The sequence below is a fragment of the Euprymna scolopes genome, chromosome 13 (genome assembly GCF_053919585.1).
Source record: "Euprymna scolopes isolate OS-2025 chromosome 13, ASM5391958v1, whole genome shotgun sequence".
Lineage (NCBI taxonomy): Eukaryota > Metazoa > Mollusca > Cephalopoda > Sepiida > Sepiolidae > Euprymna > Euprymna scolopes.
Window position 1 is genome coordinate 69,297,032 of NC_136494.1, and position 19,688 is coordinate 69,316,719.

The 19,688-nt window shown below is 34.8% G+C and overlaps 1 protein-coding gene across 2 annotated transcripts in view; it reads left to right on the forward strand.

Annotated features, from left to right (window-relative positions):
- The window catches only part of LOC145292061 (uncharacterized), a 146,263-nt gene that overhangs the window by 96,867 nt on the left and 29,708 nt on the right, over positions 1-19,688 (forward strand). For both annotated transcript variants that reach the window (XM_080138109.1, XM_080138110.1), the window contains one exon: positions 12,761-12,829. In XM_080138109.1, coding sequence (XP_079994235.1) covers positions 12,761-12,829 — 69 coding nt within the window. The remainder of the gene's footprint in view (positions 1-12,760; positions 12,830-19,688) is intronic.

Below are 19,688 nucleotides of genomic sequence, written 5' to 3' on the forward strand. Positions count from 1 at the left end.
AAGCAGATACCAAATAATAATTTGTGATAGAATTAATGGTATAGTTTCAGACAGAAAGATACCAAATCACCATTAGTGATAGATTTAATAACATAGTTTCATACAGATACAAAATAACCATTAATGATAGATTTAACAGTATAGTTTCAGACAAGTAGATACCAAATCACCATTAGTAATGGATTTAATAGTATAGTTTCAGACAGATATCAAATCACCATTAGTGATAGATTTAATGGTATGTGCTTGTCTGTACTAAATCTTCATTTATTAACAGAAGTAATAGGATACTTTGTGCTTCAGACAGAAAAATACCAGATATTCACTAGTAATAGATAAAAGCTAGGATTTTTAAATTTGTAAGGACACCCTGTACATGAAATGCTAAAATTTTGTGCAGAACATAATGTAAATGGGGTCAGCATGCCATATGAAATTTATATAAACATTTTCAATTTCAGGAAAATAGGTAATTTATATACACTTTGTATTTTTGCAATTCAATCCATGCCTTAGCTTGTCGAATAAGATTCAGTAAAAAAAAAAACAAAAAAAAACACGACTTTATCATTTATTCAATTTTTATGAATGTATCAATCTTTTATTTATTTTTTTTTTCTTCTTTAACATAAAAAATATTTGATTAAAAACAAAACAAAAAAACCTCAATATTCCATTTCATTAATTTTTAATTCTTTTCTTTCCATTTGCTCTTTACATTTCTAACTTTTATCTGCTTGAAATATCTTTTTGGGATGTTGTGTTTGGAAAAAGAGTTGGATAATAGTGGATAGTTGGAATGCTTCCATCATTCATACGTTTTTGTCTTCTATTCCGTTTGTCTATTTCTATTTGTTTCTTTGCTGGTTTAGTTTATAATCGGTGAGATAGCTTGAATGCCTTAATAATAATTTTCCTTATTCATGTTTTTCTTGTTTCTTTTTTGTCTGCTTGTATCCTTGCCGGCATAGCCTGAATGCCAGTCTTTTTCTCTTTTCTTTTGAAAGCTTTTAATTGACTAAATCATTTTATAATTAACTGGCTGGATCTACCAGGTGTTACCTGGGATTTTTTTCACTTTCATTTGTATCTTACATTTTACTCACCTCCTCCCCTTGCTTTTTTTTTTTTTCTTAATTACTTCTAAGAAAATGTTTACATTTCTGGAAACATAATTCAATGAAGGAATGCATTTCATTATAAATTTTTTTTTTTTGTAGTATGGAAATTTAAATCCCATAAATAGTTTTGATTTGTTTTTTAACAATGTAGCAGGGCAGATTGCCAAAACAATCTTTTAATCGGTGCTTGTATCACTAAGTGAAAGATTCTTATGGAATATTGAGATAACCTGCCCCAGTAATGAAATAAGCATGAGATAAATTAATATATATATGTGTATATTATTTGGATTCTTCAGATTCCTGTTCTCATCTTGAGTGTTATTTTCACAACGTTTCAGTTGATGTAACTTCTGCCCTTCAGGTTAATCTGGTCAAATTCGGGAATCTTTCTATTGAACTCGAGAATCTAATGGAAGTTAAAATGCAACCATTTATGTAATCACATGGGTAGTATTGTTACATGATAAGGGCTGTCCCCTTTTCATGTAAGTATAAAAATAGAGAGTTTAGTTAAAATGAAAATGAAATAGCAATAGACAAATTCGAACCTCGTAATTTAGTTTAGAAATAGATTATGTGTGAGAATTTAAAAATGTAAAACAAACATTTGTTTAGAATATAGATAAATATTTCAAGGAAAGAATGTGAACTCTCAAGTTTGTTATGAAATTTTAAATTGAAAGAATGCAGCTTATAAGATAATGTTTTTAACATATTGAATATAGGTTAAAATTCCTTTTGTAGAAATAGGAAAAGTTTTGGACACGTATGTCCAGAACACGTGAAAGAAGGCACATGTTTTAACATGTGTATGACGTCACGGAAAATAGAAAGTTCTAGGAATAGAGAAAAAACTTTAGAGTTAGTCAGTCAGTGAGAAAATTTGGAGGGAGTCAGATGTCTAGGAAGCAAGACGTCACTTCAAGAAAAAAATGTGAAGCCTTGAATTCTTGGTGATGGAAACACGGCCGTGTGACGAAATAAAGCATCAAGTGTTTTTTGTAAAGCTCGTCTTGTCTTATGATTCTTACAAAAAGGTAAAGTGGAATTGTATTATATATTTGTGTTATAAAATGTCTTTACATTCACGTCTCGACATCTCATGTCTACACAATGTCCGAACTGTCTGAACACTATGTCCTCACTCTAAGAGCTTTCTTCTTCTACACATTTAAGAATGAACATTTAATAATATGAACAATCTCTCTAAGTCTCTTACAACTTCTCTCTCTCTCTCTGAGTCTTTCAACATCCCTCTCTATAATAAGACAAGAACACTCACTAAGATACAGCATCACTTATAATAAGACTCTTCTAAGACTGCGCGTATAATAAGACTCTCTCAATAAACCCCTATATGTAACAGTATGTTCTTGTTCCATCAGCCATGACTGGGTAGAAGTCCTAAGTAACTCGCAATTGTATTTTGAGTGTTGCTCTCCAATCTTCAAAAGTATGTAACTTACAACCGAATTTTACCAAGTACTTTATCTTTGCAGATAATTATAGTTTGACTTTTGGGAGCCTTAAATCTGTTTTTGTTTTAGATGTACATTCTTACTACTTACGACTATACATCAGTATTTATTGCTACATATTATTCGAAATTCTGTGCTAATTCTTACGTTTGACAAGATACACTTGTAAAAGGTCAACGGTTACATCGATCAAAATGTGAAAATAACACTCAAGATGAGAATAGTAGTCTGAAGAATCCTAATGATACAAATACCTAATCCTCATCTAAAAAAACTCAAGGACATGATGCATATATATTTGGATATAAAAATTGAGGATGGGATATTTATCTATAAAATGTTTGATAGAAAAAATTCCTTCTTCTATCATATAGTTTGTATGCTGCAAAAACTTAGTTTCTGCTCTGTATATTTTTTTTACGGAAACGTTGTGCCCAAGTTGCTGAGAATAGTTTGCATTACTTTAAAATTTATAGGTTTCATACCCCGGTTTCTGCTTTAATAATAAAATGATTAAACATGGTGGTGATCAAAATAAAATAGTCAGACAATAAAATAAAGCAATTGCTGATCATCCTGATTTTTTTTTTTAATCAAATGAAATTAATCCAAGTAGAATGATAGAGCAAATCCAAATCTATATAAGAAATTTAATATAAAATAATTAAAGTAAATAAATAATACATATAGTGTAAAAAAATAGACCTAAAATTATATATATATATATATATATATATATATTGTGCATATTTTTAAATAGAAATATAATAAATATAAAAATATTACTAAGTAAAACATAATATGAATACAGAAAAATATAAATAACTAAAAAAAGGGGGGGGCGATAAGTAGTATAAAGTAGCTTTGTAAATTACAAACACATTTTTGAGTGCAAAGATGAACAACATAGGGAATGAAGACATTTTTAGTAACATGAATAGGTCAGCATAATAATTTATCTAAAGCAAAAACTAGAATTAATACTTGCAGCGTTTTTGTTTTCGTGTTGAGAGTGGTGGGGTTTTATCAACACTGCTGGGGTGTCACGATATCGAGTACTGTTTTGTTCTTAACAGTTTTTTTTATGGTAAACAACTGATAATCCCTTTAATAATATTAGAACAAGAATAAATTTTTGGAAGCAAACTGAGTAATTGACTTACGAAGGAATTTTCCAATAAACGACTTGGGATTAAAGATTAAAAATTTCCTTATAGTTTTAAATACAAAAAAACTTGTACTATATCTATCTATCTATATATCTATAAAAACAGATGTGTGTGCCACAGACGGTTTCTGATTGGTTAATCCAATAATCACATCTCCTAAAAAACTATGGTTCCTACGTTCTTAACTTTACCATAAAATATTATGCCCTTATTTATTGTCCATCTTGGGAGGGTTTATTTTTTCCCTAACTTGCTATTTACAAATTACAAAATTACGAAACTTACACCAGCCATCACAATCCAACCTCCGACACCACGTCCGCCATTCTGGCGCTAGCCGCACACGCGTACACACAACACGAAAACAAACGCTGTCCTCCAAAGGACAGACTATTAATACTACTACTATTCCCAGCACACACGCACACACGCACGCATACACACATTCACTACCGTCCTTGTGTACGTCACGTTGTTATGGCAACCAAGCCCGCTGACTTTCACACCATAAACACACACAGTAAATTTGATTTTCTTCATTTTCTCATTATATTACTTTGGTATGTTCCCATTTATCCATTCATTTGCTTATACTTTCTTTTACTACATTTTTTATTTATTTTTTTATTTATTAAAGGTAAAAGAGTAATTCGGGTATGCATACTAAACTGTTAACCGTTAGTTTGCGTGTTCGATCCTGATCGATTCTACTTTTTTTTTAAATTCTATTTGTTTATTAAATCCTATCCAAAGCGGGGAGGGGCTATACCCTTTCCTTCCACCTCCCCCCAAGGGTGGGTTCCTAACGGAAGGGCGTCCAATCCTCCACCCACCTACGGGCAAGCAGGGGGAGCTGGCCACCATCCTCCCACCAAAAGGGGAAGCCTGGCATTTTCTCACCCGAAAGGGGGGAGCTTGGCAGTTTCTCCCCCCAAAGGAGAGAGCCAGTGTCCCCCCAAGGGTGGGGGGGGCGAAGAGGCCAGGAGGAGGTGACTTTTTTCCTTGGGGGGGGGGGAGAAGCCTCCAGGCACCCTCCTCCCTGAAGGTGGGGTTGGGGATTATCTCTCCCTGAAGGGGGGAGGCCGGCACCAAGCATGTAAATCCAGAGGGGTGACTTTTTTTGTTACCCCTCGGAGTGGGAATGGGGGCCGATCACCCAGGCAACGCCGGGTAACCCCTGCTAGTATACCACAGAATTGTTGCATTTTGTAATTTTCACAGTAAAGTTAGGACAATGTCTCCAAGGGTTCTTATTTCAGCCATATCTAGCATTTCAATCATTATCATCATCAGGTATAGTTTTTTTTTAATTTATTTATTTTTTAAGAGACTTGTTTTCTTTTTTTTCTATAATTTGTGATTTTGATTGTTTCTTCTAAAGTTTTGCCAGAAGAGGAAAAGAGAACCGAAGCTTGATCTGCAATGACTTAAAATGACTTAAAAATACTTGGATGCTTGATTGACATCTATTTGCCAACGCTCAAACTCTACCTTCCACTCTCAAACAATTTTTTAATAGGGAATTATACACCTGTGTACTCATATATTATTATCAGTAAATGACTTTTATATATAGCATCCTTAATAATAAAATAAGTTGAACTGAATTAATATAATCAGAGTTCTCATTATTTACATTTCTGTCAGGGATTTCCAACGCTTTTTCCTTCAGAAAAATACAGAGATGGGGCATTAAGCACCATGTTTTTTCAAAGATCAAGATGTTTTTTGAACAATTAAATGTCACACTATTACATGCATTATGATTTAATAAGAATCAACAAAGTAAAAATGTACAAAATCATGACGAGTTGAATTTTGGAGCAGATTTAAAAATATGTGTAGAAATCATTTTTACATTTGATAGGCTCTCAATGAAGACCACCTTGACACACTTTAAAGCCCTGAAAAATGGAAACCTGAATTAAATCAAGTGTAAAAACACTTTTGACACATAATTCTAACATCTCAGTGCTTCAAAAGCACAGGAACAATTTTTCAGACTGAGTGATTTAACAGAAAAATAAAGTTTTGTGTAGTCGCCTTTCTGGAGTAGAAAGTTATGAAGTAGAGGATCTCATCTTGGTACAAAATAACTATATTTGATTGGCTCAGTAAATGCTACTCTTAAGAAGCAAGGCCTGTCATTTGTCAGTGGTTAGGCAGTCTTGGTATTTATTGGACACACAAGTGGCATAGTAATGCTATAGAGGTTTGTTAAAGAACCCAAAAACATCTTTCCTTCTTAGTTGTCTCCTCAATCTCTCATTAAATTTGTTTATTTCATACAAAATTATATCATCTATACATCACAAATTATTCTCTGCATGTCTTTGAAGTGTATCATCATACAACAGCTTACCAGTCTTTGTCCTTTGCATTATTATTGTATTCTGCAAGATTTTTCAAACTGCACCGGTTGCATCGTATCGTATGTTCATCCTCTCCACATTCATAGATGATTGGATCAGTTGTGTAGCCCCATCTGGTCATAGCAACTTTTGATCTACGCATTCCTGTTCTCAGGCAGTTGAGTGCTTTCCACTAGAACCAGGGTGCTTCCGAACATGAAAGTAGGACCTAAGAGTTTCTCAAGTCAGTAGGAAGGAGGAGACATACTATAGCCGGCTGAGCCACTATTATAGTCTGGTCTCTTCCTGGCATATTGTTTGGGGGGTTTAATATGGTTGAGAAAGCTTCATCACAAATAATATTCTTTTATATTTATCAGAAGTGCTTGAGTGAATTCGAATCTATCCCCCACTTGCCAATCTTTCACAAAAACACTTGTCTAGCCAAAACCACTATCAAAAATTTCCCCCACACTCTATCAGTACCTTGATTCCATGAACAAAGCTTCTTTCCTAGAACTGCCCACCTGTGGAACTCTGTTCCACTGGTTTGCTTTCTAGCTGACTACAATATTGTCGTCTTCAAGTCCAATGCAAACAAGTTCTTGTTGAACTGTTCTCTTAAATAATCTAATCATACCAAATTTCCATTACTAACGATTATTACGCTATTGTCCCAATGACTAGCGTACACACATTAACCCGTGGCCTCCAGGCTTTGATAAGTGGTGACCCCTTTGTAAAAAAACAAAACAAAAAAAAAGACAACAAATGTTCAGCTCTCTGCTTACTTCCCTTTTGACCATCATTTTCTCACTACAACTTAAACTAATACAAAAGGACCTTGGTACAGTTGTGAATAACTCCTTCAAACCAACATGTGACTATATCAAGGCGGTGAGCAAAACCAGGTGGGATCTCTATCTGAATCAGATAGAGATCCCACCTGGCTTTGTTCACCTTTCTAAGCCTAACATTTCATGCTTTCCATTTCTTAAATGTATAACCCTCTCCTAAATGTTTTCCCTCAACACCTAGTCGCTGTCACCTACAGATGTGTGATTATTTTTATTTAAACCAAGGAAAACCAGCGTTTTCTATCTACATTTTTGCTCTCTGGAACAGCCTACTAAAAGAGGATTGTGATGCTTGCCGTATTCAAGTTTTAAATGGACAAACATTCAAATGATATAAAGATGCAATATCTTTTAACTGTCTTTTTACATGGTATAACATTGTCCGGGAATCAACACATCGTGTACAGTTTTAGTTGTAAAGGAGACCAAGACAAAGAATAGGAAATAACTCCAACTCGCTTTTTCTTTGTAGCAATAACATTTATTTTCTCATTATGACGTCACTCATGTGATCTAGAACATTCTCCACACCTCTCATGAGATCTTGTTCTATGCTACATGTCTTTCCCGTGATTGTTCTTTTTTCTTTTTTATAATTTTTTTGTTTCTTTACCAGTGACGTGATTTCGTATGCATTACATACGGGCATCTGCGCTATGTTACAACAGCTTGTTACATTTTGCTATTTTTTTGCTAATAAAATTGATTGATTGGTAATATTTATATTTAATGTTTATATGTAGTTTATTAAAAGTCATTTTAAAAAATTTTTTAAACCTTTATTTATAACTGACTAGTCTGGATGTCCGGCGTTGCCCGGGTGTTTGGAGGTGTGTGTTGTGTAACAAAAAAAAAAAAATGCAGTTGTAGGCAGGCAAGCTCGAACCTGTGACGCGAAAGTGGAAAAGAAAGTAAAAGAAAACCTGACGTCTAACTCCTACTCCATGACACAAACGGAAGTTTAGAATGTTGAAATTATTTAAGTCATTCCAGCCGATACAATAACTTGCAAAAATGGTGACGCAAAAAAAAAAAAACGATCCTCCTTGTAGAAAACTGCCCCGTTGAGGCTGAAGAATTAATGTTTTTAGCTAATTTTTTGATATTTGTCGTCCGAAGGGTCAAGCTTAAAATGATACTAATCTCGTTAAAATCCGTCACCTCTGTCAAAAGTTTTAGGCAGACATACATACATATATTTAAACAGGCAGGTGAGATTTATATTATAGACTAGCGAGGGGTACCCGGCGTTGCCTGGGTGTTTGGAGGTGTGTGTGGTTTTGGGTAAATCAAAACTCCGGGGGTGGGGGTTAAAATAAAAAAAAAAATGTTTTGGTAGGTAAGTATGAGGATCGAACCCGAACCGTTCAGGCAAAGTTGTAAATTAAAGTGTGAAAATAAAAAAGAGTGCGACGGTTTTCACCATTGGGCCACCGTGAGATGGTAACAGAAACACGTTTGAATTTATTTAATTACTTGGATTTAGCAAGTGCACGTTTTAATGACTTAATGAGGTCAAGTTTGACTGCGGGATAGTATTTCATTTACTGCGGGAACGCCGTTTTTATTTTTATTTTACCGAGATGTTGGTGGGAGGGGGGACCAGCTCCCCTTGTCCAAATTGAATAGCAATTGTTTGATATATGGAAAATATTTCCACATTGATCAAAGCTGATTGCTTTCGGACATTTCCGCCGATAGACGGAAAATACCGCTAGAAAAAAGACCAATCTACATGCGGCGAGCGACAAATGTTGAATATTTATCTTCCCGAAGTTGAGCAAATTAAATAGGCAGGCGAGCTCCGTTGTTACCTCTGATATATTACGATTTATATGTGATATAAAAAGTTTTAAAAAGTTGTTAGGCGACCGGCCGCTTCTCTGAAAAAAGCCTTTTGTAGACATACAGAAGAAGCGAACACACATACATACATTTTCGCTTTTATATTTATAGATGGCTGAAATTTTACCACATTCCTTACATTTTCCTACCATCCAAAATTTAAATCTACTAAGATATGATTGCTGTTCCAAAAGTAAGACCTCCTAATTTTTATTTAACTCCCAAACTAAAACCTTCAAGACGTATGAAGACGAGGAAAGGACTATTTAAGCGAACCACCTTTTGTGCTCCAGAATTTACTGTTCTACATATTCACCTATGCACCTTTGCCAACCTGTCTAAACGTCCAAAAGGTACATTTGATGCTGCTCATTTCAATTTTTGTCTGCATAGAGGAATTCAATGACATATTTCTACTTCTGATGTACGTCCATGACAGGGATTGCTTTCTTAGAGTCTCACACCTTCAATATCTGCAATAAGGAGATGAAAAGCTCAGTCATCCTAATAATGGTATTTGCAATCCCCTCTGGGCAGAATAAAAAATAGGAGGCATTACTTTTTGGAACATACCTTGTATTTCAATTTTCTTTTTCTTTTTTTCTGATTTTATCTATAATGGTCACCATATCCAATCGTAAATTACAAGGAGTAAAACCCGATTTTCGCATCCAAACAAACATGACTTTTTTTTGGGGGGGGGGGTATGAAATGAGAGAAAAAGAAAACTAGAAACACTGTATACCTTGTGTTATTTATTTTAAACAGAAAATGTTTTGGCCGTATTTAAGCATTTGTTTTGTTTCAGATGAAAGCATTTATTTTGAGTATAAATGAATTTGTTCTTTTGATTAGAAGAACAGGAAAATGGAACTCTTTGTTATTAAATGATATTGTTTGGATATAATAAACTTCAAAATTATACTCTAAAAACTTAAAAAAAAATAGAGAAATTAATAATGTAAAGAAATATATTTTTATATAAAACCTACATTTTTGTTATTGCCAGGGGAACGCTGCGAAAAAGGTAGGCTCTCTCTACCGTGCTAGAAAACTACTGACACCTGAAAGTATCCTGTACCTCTATAAGGCCACCATTCGCCCATGTATGGAGTATTGTTGTCACATTTGGGCTGGTGCATCTGCTACTAGTCTCTCGCTCCTAGACAAGGGCCAAAAAAGAGTCACCAATCTGAACTGGCATCTAAGCTTCAGTCTTTGTCCCATCGACGAAACGTTGCATCCCTCTGCTTGTTCTACAAGTATTTTAATGGTGAATGCTCTGACGAACTGCAGACACTTGTGCCCCCACGACGTAGACACCCTCGACAAATCCGACAGGCAGCTAAACCCACCCCCATACACTATATACCAGATCCCTAGATGTAAGAGAGCCTTCTACTCCAGTAGTTTCTTCCCCAGAACCGCTAGACTCTGGAATTCCATTCCAGGTTTCTGCTTCCCTAACTGTACTGACATGCAGAAGTTCAAGTGCAACGTGAACCGACATCTTGCTGCCCAAATCCCTACATAGTGCCCCAGTAGTTGCTGACCCTGATAGTAGCCCCCTACACCAAAGTGGCGATGTGCCTTGTTTCGGGTGAAAATGTAAAAAAAAAAAAAAAAATGTATGAAAAAAAGAAACATTCAAAAATATTTTTTAGGATAAAAGAAATAACTAGATAAATATAAGCTTACCATGAAGTAAAGCGGAATATCATAGAAGTAAAACAGCTGTGTAATTAGTTGTTTTGAAGAAAGAATTTGTACCTAATATTATGATATACAACTATTTGTATGAAATGAATATATTAATATTCCAGTCAAACAAATGTAAATGTTTATATGGAAGTCAACAAAGATAAATAAATGCAGAAATCAGTTGTTATTAATTATGTAAATAGCAGCAGCTGTGTAGGTAATCTGTGAAAACTGCTTTCATTTTCACATCCTCCTGCAATCAGTATTTCATGTAAGAAAAACTATATTAGAAATTATATTCTTTAATGTAAAATGCGTACTGCAAGGATTAAAGAAAGAGAGTCCTAGTCAGTAAATATCTATTTACGTATGAAATGGAATCATGTCGTCTTTTCTAGGGCAACAGTTTTATCGTTCCACCCTGTACTTACGTTTTAATAACACGTAATTTCAGCTAAAGATTTATATACCAAACTACAAATAGTGCACGTTGTAAAATCATTTGCCGAGAAACTTTAGATGCCTGCATGACAAGCAGTTTGCCGTTCTGCTGCTTTTGCTTCCAAATAGGTTACTGATTTGTTTACTGAGATTCTATTTAAGTTTATCTTTTTGTATAAGTAATGTTCTGCTTACATTGTACTACCCATGTTCAAGATGGCTGAACATTAGTACTTTTGTGGTTTAACTATCGTTTGTGACACATGATCAAACCAATAAAAAGAATTATTGTTTCATTTTGTAAATAATTTGAGAAGTGGTTCACAAGTGATTTTAAATGTGAAAACGTCCTTAAAGAATAGACATAAGAATAAAAATAAACAGATGGAAAAGGTGTTTGTACTTTAAGGGGGGCGTTTTCAAGTTAAAAATATCAAAATAAAAAAATAAAACCTATATTGTTGTTTACTTTCAAAATAATTTATATATATATATATATATATAAATTATTTTAAAAGTAAACAACAGTATATATATATATATATATATATATATATTTATTTCTTAAAGATACCGCATTAAAAGGAATAGACACACAAGTATTTACTCATTTTCAAAAAGTTTGTCTTTTATTAGTAACAGCTTCCATACAATTGTTTCAGCTCCAGGTGTTGGTATATAAGTATATAGCAGTTTATTATTATAATTTGCACAACTTGGGCTTGATCAGCACGTAAAAAGAAACTATTATGTATTAACAAGAAAGGTCCTATTTGTGAGCTGTGAAACTTTTAAAAAATTGTTTTGTTCTCTATATGCTGATGAAGCCCATGTTGTGCAAATTATAATTGATGAACTGTTAAATACTTATACTAGCAAATTAACAAATAGTGTGCACCATCCCTAGGTCGGAGACCATCATGTCAGGTTTGATCATGATCGGTCCAATGGTGTGGGCTGCAGGAGAGTGTGTGTGTGTATATATATATATATATATATATATATATATATACCTTGACGTTTGATCGTAACCTTGAAAAATGGTGTGTACCATTCCTAGGTGGGGGACCATCATGCCAGGTTTGGTCATGATCGGTCCCGTGCTGTAGGCCATAGAGCAGTTGTACACACACACACACACACACACACACACACACACACACACACACACAAATGCTAGTACTTTATATATATATATATTATATATAGATATAGATACCAACACTGGGGGCTAAAAATAAGTAAATACTTGTGTATCTATTCCTTTTAATGTGGTATCTTTAAGAAAAATATTTATAACTCTAGTATCACACTATTGAGCTATCTAAACAAGAACTTTGTTATTTATTCATATTTAATTACTATCCCTAGTAGTTAAATTACATATATACATATAAAGTTTATATATATATATAAAGTTTATATATATATATATATAAAATGTGTATGTATATGTAATTATATTTCATAATTTTTTAGATGAGGTATTGATGATTTATATTATCTGAAGTACTGTTCTTACCTAGAATGTTTTCCTCAATGTTTTTGCCAATGTAATCTACCTTCTTCGGGTGCATTTGATCAAACTCGGGATTCTTTGTCTGCAAGAGTTTTTAAGTTAATTCATAAAGAAAAAAGTTCATATTGAATCCGTTTACAATCAAATTAATATAATTCTGAAGTTATTTTCTATTCTTTTTATTTTGGAATTAGTTTAAATGCTATTTTAAAAACATATATGATCATGCCATCTCAATTTTTCTTTTTTCTGTTTTTATTTCTTGACCCTTCCAGGACGGAGGTCAAGACCGAATCTTGGATGTGATTGGAAGAGCAATGGTTAATTATCCTGGGAAACAAGAGGTAAGATTATTTAATTTACTGAATATGTCAAAAATAAAACTTTGATTACTGTCAACATTCAGATAGGTTTGATTTTTGTCAAATTTTAAAAATAGGTGTTACTCATCAATTCATCTGGTGCTACCAGATCAGGCTGCCCTGTGGCTTCCTGAGACGAAATGCACCTACATTGACGTTTTTTTGTTTTCTGATCTTTTTTGTAAAACTTAATTATGTTCTGCAAAAACAAAAACAACAGCCTTTCTCCCTCCCCTTTTTATTTTATTTTTTCCTACCTTCCGGTCCTGGATATGACCTTAAACTACATCCGATGGTGAGGTCCGGCTTACGGGCTTTGGGGAGTGTGGAGCCACCTCTTAATTGCCATTGCTCCCAGGTCCACCCTGACCCGGAGTGGTAATACCTGTTAGGGTCCCAACTATGGGTTAAATAGAAACAGATTTTAAAAAGGAAAAGAAACAACAAAAAAAAAAAAAGAAAAAGAAAACAAATATATTCTATTAAATTATTTTTTTTTTGCCCTGTCAGTAGGGCATGAGAACAGACCGACTGCCCCCCTGCAGAGGGTAAAAATCCCTCAATGGGGCAACCAGTTAGCCGTGGGTTGCTACCCGTAATGTATTAGGACATGATCCTGGTGATTGAGCGAACCTAGACCGGGATACATAGAAGTTTAGGCACCGCAACACATTACTTTGGCCCTTACTTCGACTAGACGGGCGGTCGGAGAGGCCCGATCCGACCAATCGGCCAGTCACGCCAAGCCCCACCATATATTGCCCATTCCAAAAACTCACTACTAACACAACACATCCCCCCTCTCCCACAAATAACCCTACTCCCTAATATATGATGGAAAGCGGTGGCTGAGGGTCAATCGATTAGGTGTGAATATCGATGACGAGGCTGTAAACCCATCAGGATTGCTACAGATCCCATAGCAATATCAAGAGAGAACAGATAATCATTATGATACCACCAAAGTCGGTTATATCATCATTGTATCCCTGTGGAGGCTGGGCGAATGGGTTTCCCCCCAGGCTCTTCCCAAATAGGACTCCGAGGTGGGTGGGGAACAAAGATGACGAAAAAAGAAAACAAAATATATGGCTTATTCCTCCCAAAAACCACCCAACCACCCAAAGAAAACCCACTCTGATGTCTCTAACATCAGTAGCTCTGAGGAAGAGACGATAACACCAAGGAACTCAACATTCGTAGTAATAGAATCAATAGAGGAAACTCCTTTGAGCAAACTATCACCTTTTAAAATTGAAAGAAATCTTAAAACTTTAAAACCGAAGTCTATTAAAAAACAATTTAACGGCAGCCTACTAATAGAAACCCATAACGAAGAACAAACTAAAGAAATATTGAAACTAAAATTATTTGAAAACATCAAAGTCAAATGCTACAGACATCCAACCTTAAATACCTGCAAAGGAGTTGTGAAAAGCCACGAACTTGCACTTTGTCCCTTGGAGGAAATCAAGACAAACTTACAGAAACAGAATGTGTTAGATGTTCGTAGAGTCCAAATAAAAAAAACAGTGAGAAAATCGATACCAACACATATATACTAACTTTTGATTCCCTCACCATACCCAAAGAAGTGAAAGTTGGATATATGAAAATAAATGTAGAAATTTATATTCCAAACCCCCTCCAATGCTTCAAGTGCCAGAAGTTTGGACACCATCAAGATCGGTGCACACGATTACCAGTGTGTGGAAGATGTGGAGAAAGCGGCCCACACATTGACTGCAGAAAAGATTTCAAGTGTGCCAACTGCCTTGGAAATCATGGCGCTGGCTCTAGATATTGTGAAATATGGAAAAGAGAAAAAGAAGTGACCAAACTAAAACATAAAAAGAATATATCTTACCCAGAAGCCAGGAAAATCATTGAAACTAAAACATATGCAGATGCAACTAAAAAAACTACTCCAATCAACAATCAAAATGGTCATATACATGTAACAGATACAACTGACAAGAAAATTGATGTCTTAAGCAAACTAATAAAGGAAATGAAAGAACTATTAGAAGAAATGAGGAAAACGAATAGTGCAATGTCTGCAACCAATCCAAGGATAATATTAAGTAAAGACACTACTGAACCACAAAAAGAAACAAAACCACAAACCATTTCTACAAAAACAACCGAGCAACCATCAAACACATCATAAGCCAGAAAAGAATCAAAAATCCCCCCAGACAAAAAAACAAAACAAACAAAAACAGGAAAAGAAAGATCCCAATCTATATCCCGAACAGGGACTCCGACAGAAAATAGATTTGAGGGATTGGAGACGATGGAAGTTGAACACAATTCCAAATGATGAACAAAATATTACAATGGAATATCAGAGGGCTAAAAGCAAACCAAAATGAACTCACATTATTAATAACAAATATGAGCCCAGCACTTGTCTGTCTGCAGGAGACCTTTCTGAAAGAAAATAATACCATCAACATAAAACACTACACATCTTACAACTACATAAATAAAGATATGGACAGAGCTTCTGGAGGCACATCAATACTCGTGAAGAATGAAGTCCCTCAAAGACAAATAAATATAAACACAAACTTGCAAGCAATTGCAGTTCAGTGACTCTACATAGAACTATAACACTTTGCTCAATCTACATCCCTTCAAAAGATACAATCAACGAAACTGAGATAACTCAATTAATAAAACAACTCCCTAAACCCTTTTTTCTACTAGGAGATCTCCACAGTCACAATGTAATATGGGGAAGTAAAGAAACAAATAAAAAAGGAAAAGAAATAGAAAACATAATAAATAAAAATAATCTATGCCTCCTTAATCAAAACTACACCTATATGTACCCAACAACAGGTACTTTCACCACCATTGACCTTACTTTATGTGATCCTTCCATATATATGGACTATGATTGGAAAGTACACAATGACACCTGTGGGAGTGATCATTTCCCAATCATCCTGGAAAGTCTAAGTACTAGTACTGAACAAAAAACACCCAAATGGAACCTACATAAAGCGGATTGGGAAGACTTCCAGGAACAGTGCAAAAACCAATTAATTATTGAAAAGAAAGATGAAGATGACCATTTGAACTACTTCATTAAGACACTCACAAACATAGCAAATAATACCATACCGAAAACAACCGAAACCAACAATCACAACAAACCTTGGTTCACAAAAGAATGCAGAAAAGCCATCAGAGCTCGACGAGCTGCCTTGAGAAAATTCGAAAAGTACCCAACAAGCGAAAATCTGGATTTCTTCAAAAACAACAGAGCAAAAACCAGACGAATCATAAAGGAATCCAAAAGAACATCATGGAGAAATTATATATCCAAAATTAATGTGAATACCAAGGCAAAAACAGTTTGGAACATTATGAGGAAAATAGAAGGAAAGTGTAGTAGTACACCAATATCCCACATCTCTAAAGACAACAAAATATACACTGATCAAAAAGACATTTCCAATAACCTGACAGATAATTTATCAAAAATTTCATCATGTGACAGACAGAGAAATTCAAAAAGATTAGAGAAAAGGAAGAGAAGAAGAAAATTCTATTTAAATCACAAAATACCGAAAAATACAACCAACCTCTTACCTTGCCTGAATTAAAAGAATCGCTAACCACATCCCATGACATAGCTACAGGGCCCGATGAAATTCCATATGAAATCCTCAAAAAACTTCCAGAAACCTCAATGAAATACCTACTTGAAATTTTCAATATTATCTGGTCCAGTGGAAACGTACCTGAGACCTGGAAAGAGACCACAATAATACCAATCCCCAAATCTGAAAACTCAAACATCCAATCCCAATCAAGTAACGTCTCAGATCCATTGAATTTCAGGCCAATAGCTCTAACAAGCTTCATTTGTAAGACCATGGAAAGGATTATAAACAAAAGACTAATCTGGTTCCTGGAAACAGAGAATCATATTACAGAATTTCAAACAGGATTCAGGAAAAACCGAAGTTCAATAGACCACATAGTCAGACTTGAAACCTTCATCAAAGAAGCCTTTGTAAGGAAGGAACATTTAACAGCAGTATTTTTTGACATGGAAAAAGCCTACGATACTGTGTGGAAGTACGGTGTTACAAGGGATCTGAAGGCGCTTGGACTAAAAGGCAGAATGCCAATTTTTATTGAAAATTTAAAAAAAAATAGACGGTTCAGAATAAAGGTTGGCACAGCTCTCTCGGACTTGAAGGAACAAGATAATGGAGTACCTCAAGGGAGTATACTGTCAGTGACCCTGTTCAGTATCCGAATTAACAACATTGTAAAAAACCTTAACCCTGGGGTAGATTGCTCCCTATATGTGGATGACTTCCTAATATGCTGTAGATCTAGATATATATCTATAATAGAAAGGAAGCTTCAATTGTGCTTAAACAAAGTAATGAGATGGACGGAAGAGAATGGATTTAGATTCTCCAAAAGAAAAACGAAATGCATGCATTTCTGCAAACTAAAGAACATGCATAATGATCCTGTCCTAACCATGCAAGGAACGCCCATACCCGTTACTGACCAGTACAAATTCTTAGGGATTTTATTTGACAAAAAGTTAACATTCATCCCACACATAAACTATCTGAAAAAAAATGTAACAAAGCTGTAAATCTTTTGAGAGTGGTAGCACATACCGATTGGGGTGCAGACAAGGAAACACTCCTTAAACTTTACAGAGCACTAGTCCGCTCAAAGCTAGACTACGGTTGCTTCATATATGGATCAACCCGAACATCATATATAAAAAGCTTAGACCCTATTCACCATACTGGCCTAAGATTGGCCCTAGGAGCATACAGAACCTCCCCCGTGAACAGTCTATACATGGAAGCACATGAACCCCCACTAGATCTAAGGCAAGAAAAGTTAGCCCTTCAATATTTACTCAAACTGAAGTCTTGCCCAAACAACCCTGCATACCAATGTACCTTCTATCCTAAATATGAAGAACTCTTCAACATGAGAGGAAAAACTATCAAAACTTTCGGGCTCCGAATGAAGGAAAGCATTGAAGAATCGAAAATTCCAATCTCCAGCATTCACAACTTCATACTACCTAAAACACCCCCATGGACCATGAAATAAGTAGAAATAAAACTGAACCTAAACAAAAAGTCCAAATCTACCACAAACCCTATTGAATACCACGACGAACTTTAACATTTAAAATTACAATATTCAGACTACACCTTTATCTACACAGACGGGTCTAAAAGCAACAATCACACTGGATGTGCAGCAACGTACCATAAAACCACAATGAAGAGAAATCTTCAAAATGAAGCATCTATATTCACTGCAGAGACTATAGCTATCGATCTAGCACTCAACATAATTTCAGAGGAAACCACCAAAAACTTCATCATTCTCACAGATTCTCTATCAGTCCTATTATCTATACAAAATCAAAAACAAGAAAATCCACTAACAACAAAATTAATAGAAAAAATCAATATCCTTTCAACCACTAAAAACATTATTCTTGTCTGGATCCCCAGCCATGTGGGGATCAAAGGCAATGATAGGGCAGATACAGCTGCAAAAAAATCTTCTCACCTTCCAACTGACAATTTTAAGATTCCACATACTGATCTTAGACCCCAGATAAAAGCATACATACAGGAAAAATGGCAACTGCGGTGGAGTCAGCAAGAGGGCAGCAAATTATACTCAATCAAACCTAAACTTAAGGAACGATGTCCGGTCATCAAGAGATCACGCCGAGAAGATGTGATACTGACTTGGCTGCGCATAGGACACACCAACTTTACTCATTCTTATATACTAAATGGAGAATCGGCGCCAGAGTGCATCCCATGCCAGGAGACACTCACAATAAAACATATCCTAGTTGGGTGTGTAAAACTTAAGAGTTAAGCTTAAGGTGTCTTAAGAAGAACTTTAGTTGGGGCGAGGTCAACTAGAAAACTATATTATACAGAAAGCAATATGGAGGACCTTTTTGAAAAGGTCAACTCAACAAATATTCTAGCATACCTAAGGAAAGTAAATTTATATAAGAAAATTTAAGGAAATTTAAAGTCACCCAAATATACACATCCATGTATAAATACAACATTTAATTTCTTAGTTCAATTTTATAAAAAAAGGGAGGAAAGGCTGAAAAAGTCCCCCCCACCCCCATAAAAAATAGTTTAAAAAAAAAAAAGAAAGGATTTCGGCATTAAATGACCACATAGGTTGTTATGCCGTAAAACCAATCAATCAATCAATCATCAATTCATAAATATTCTGATCTTTGAATCTAATTTTAATTGGTGTATCTTCAAATTTCAGATCATTTGGAATATATGCACATAAACTTCTAGTTGAATATTCAGATATTTTAGAAAACCATAACATTTGATCCAAATACACTACAGATTTCCTAAATTTAAAGTTCTTCTTAAGACACCTTAAGCTTAACTCTTAAGTTTTAGACACTTTCTAGAATCAAAATCATGAAATTGGAATAAGTATTCTAGACTTAATGCTTAATATCATTATATGTTGGTTTTAATCTTTGTAAAGGAGACATAAGTGATACAAAATTGTTCTGTTTACATCTCTCACCTGAAAACCATAAGTTTACAATATTAGATTTTGTGTGTTCATGTTTTGTGGCATACTATACAGAGGAATTTACACCGATTAGCACTATAAATAGTGCTAGTAATTCCAACACCGGTGAGAGAGATGCAACTTCACTTCAACGGCTACCCGAGTGCGAAACTGAGTGGAGGGAAATATTTTTCTAAAATCGACCTCAGTGACGCGTACTTACAATTTCCAGTCGATGAGTAGTATTCAAAGCTGC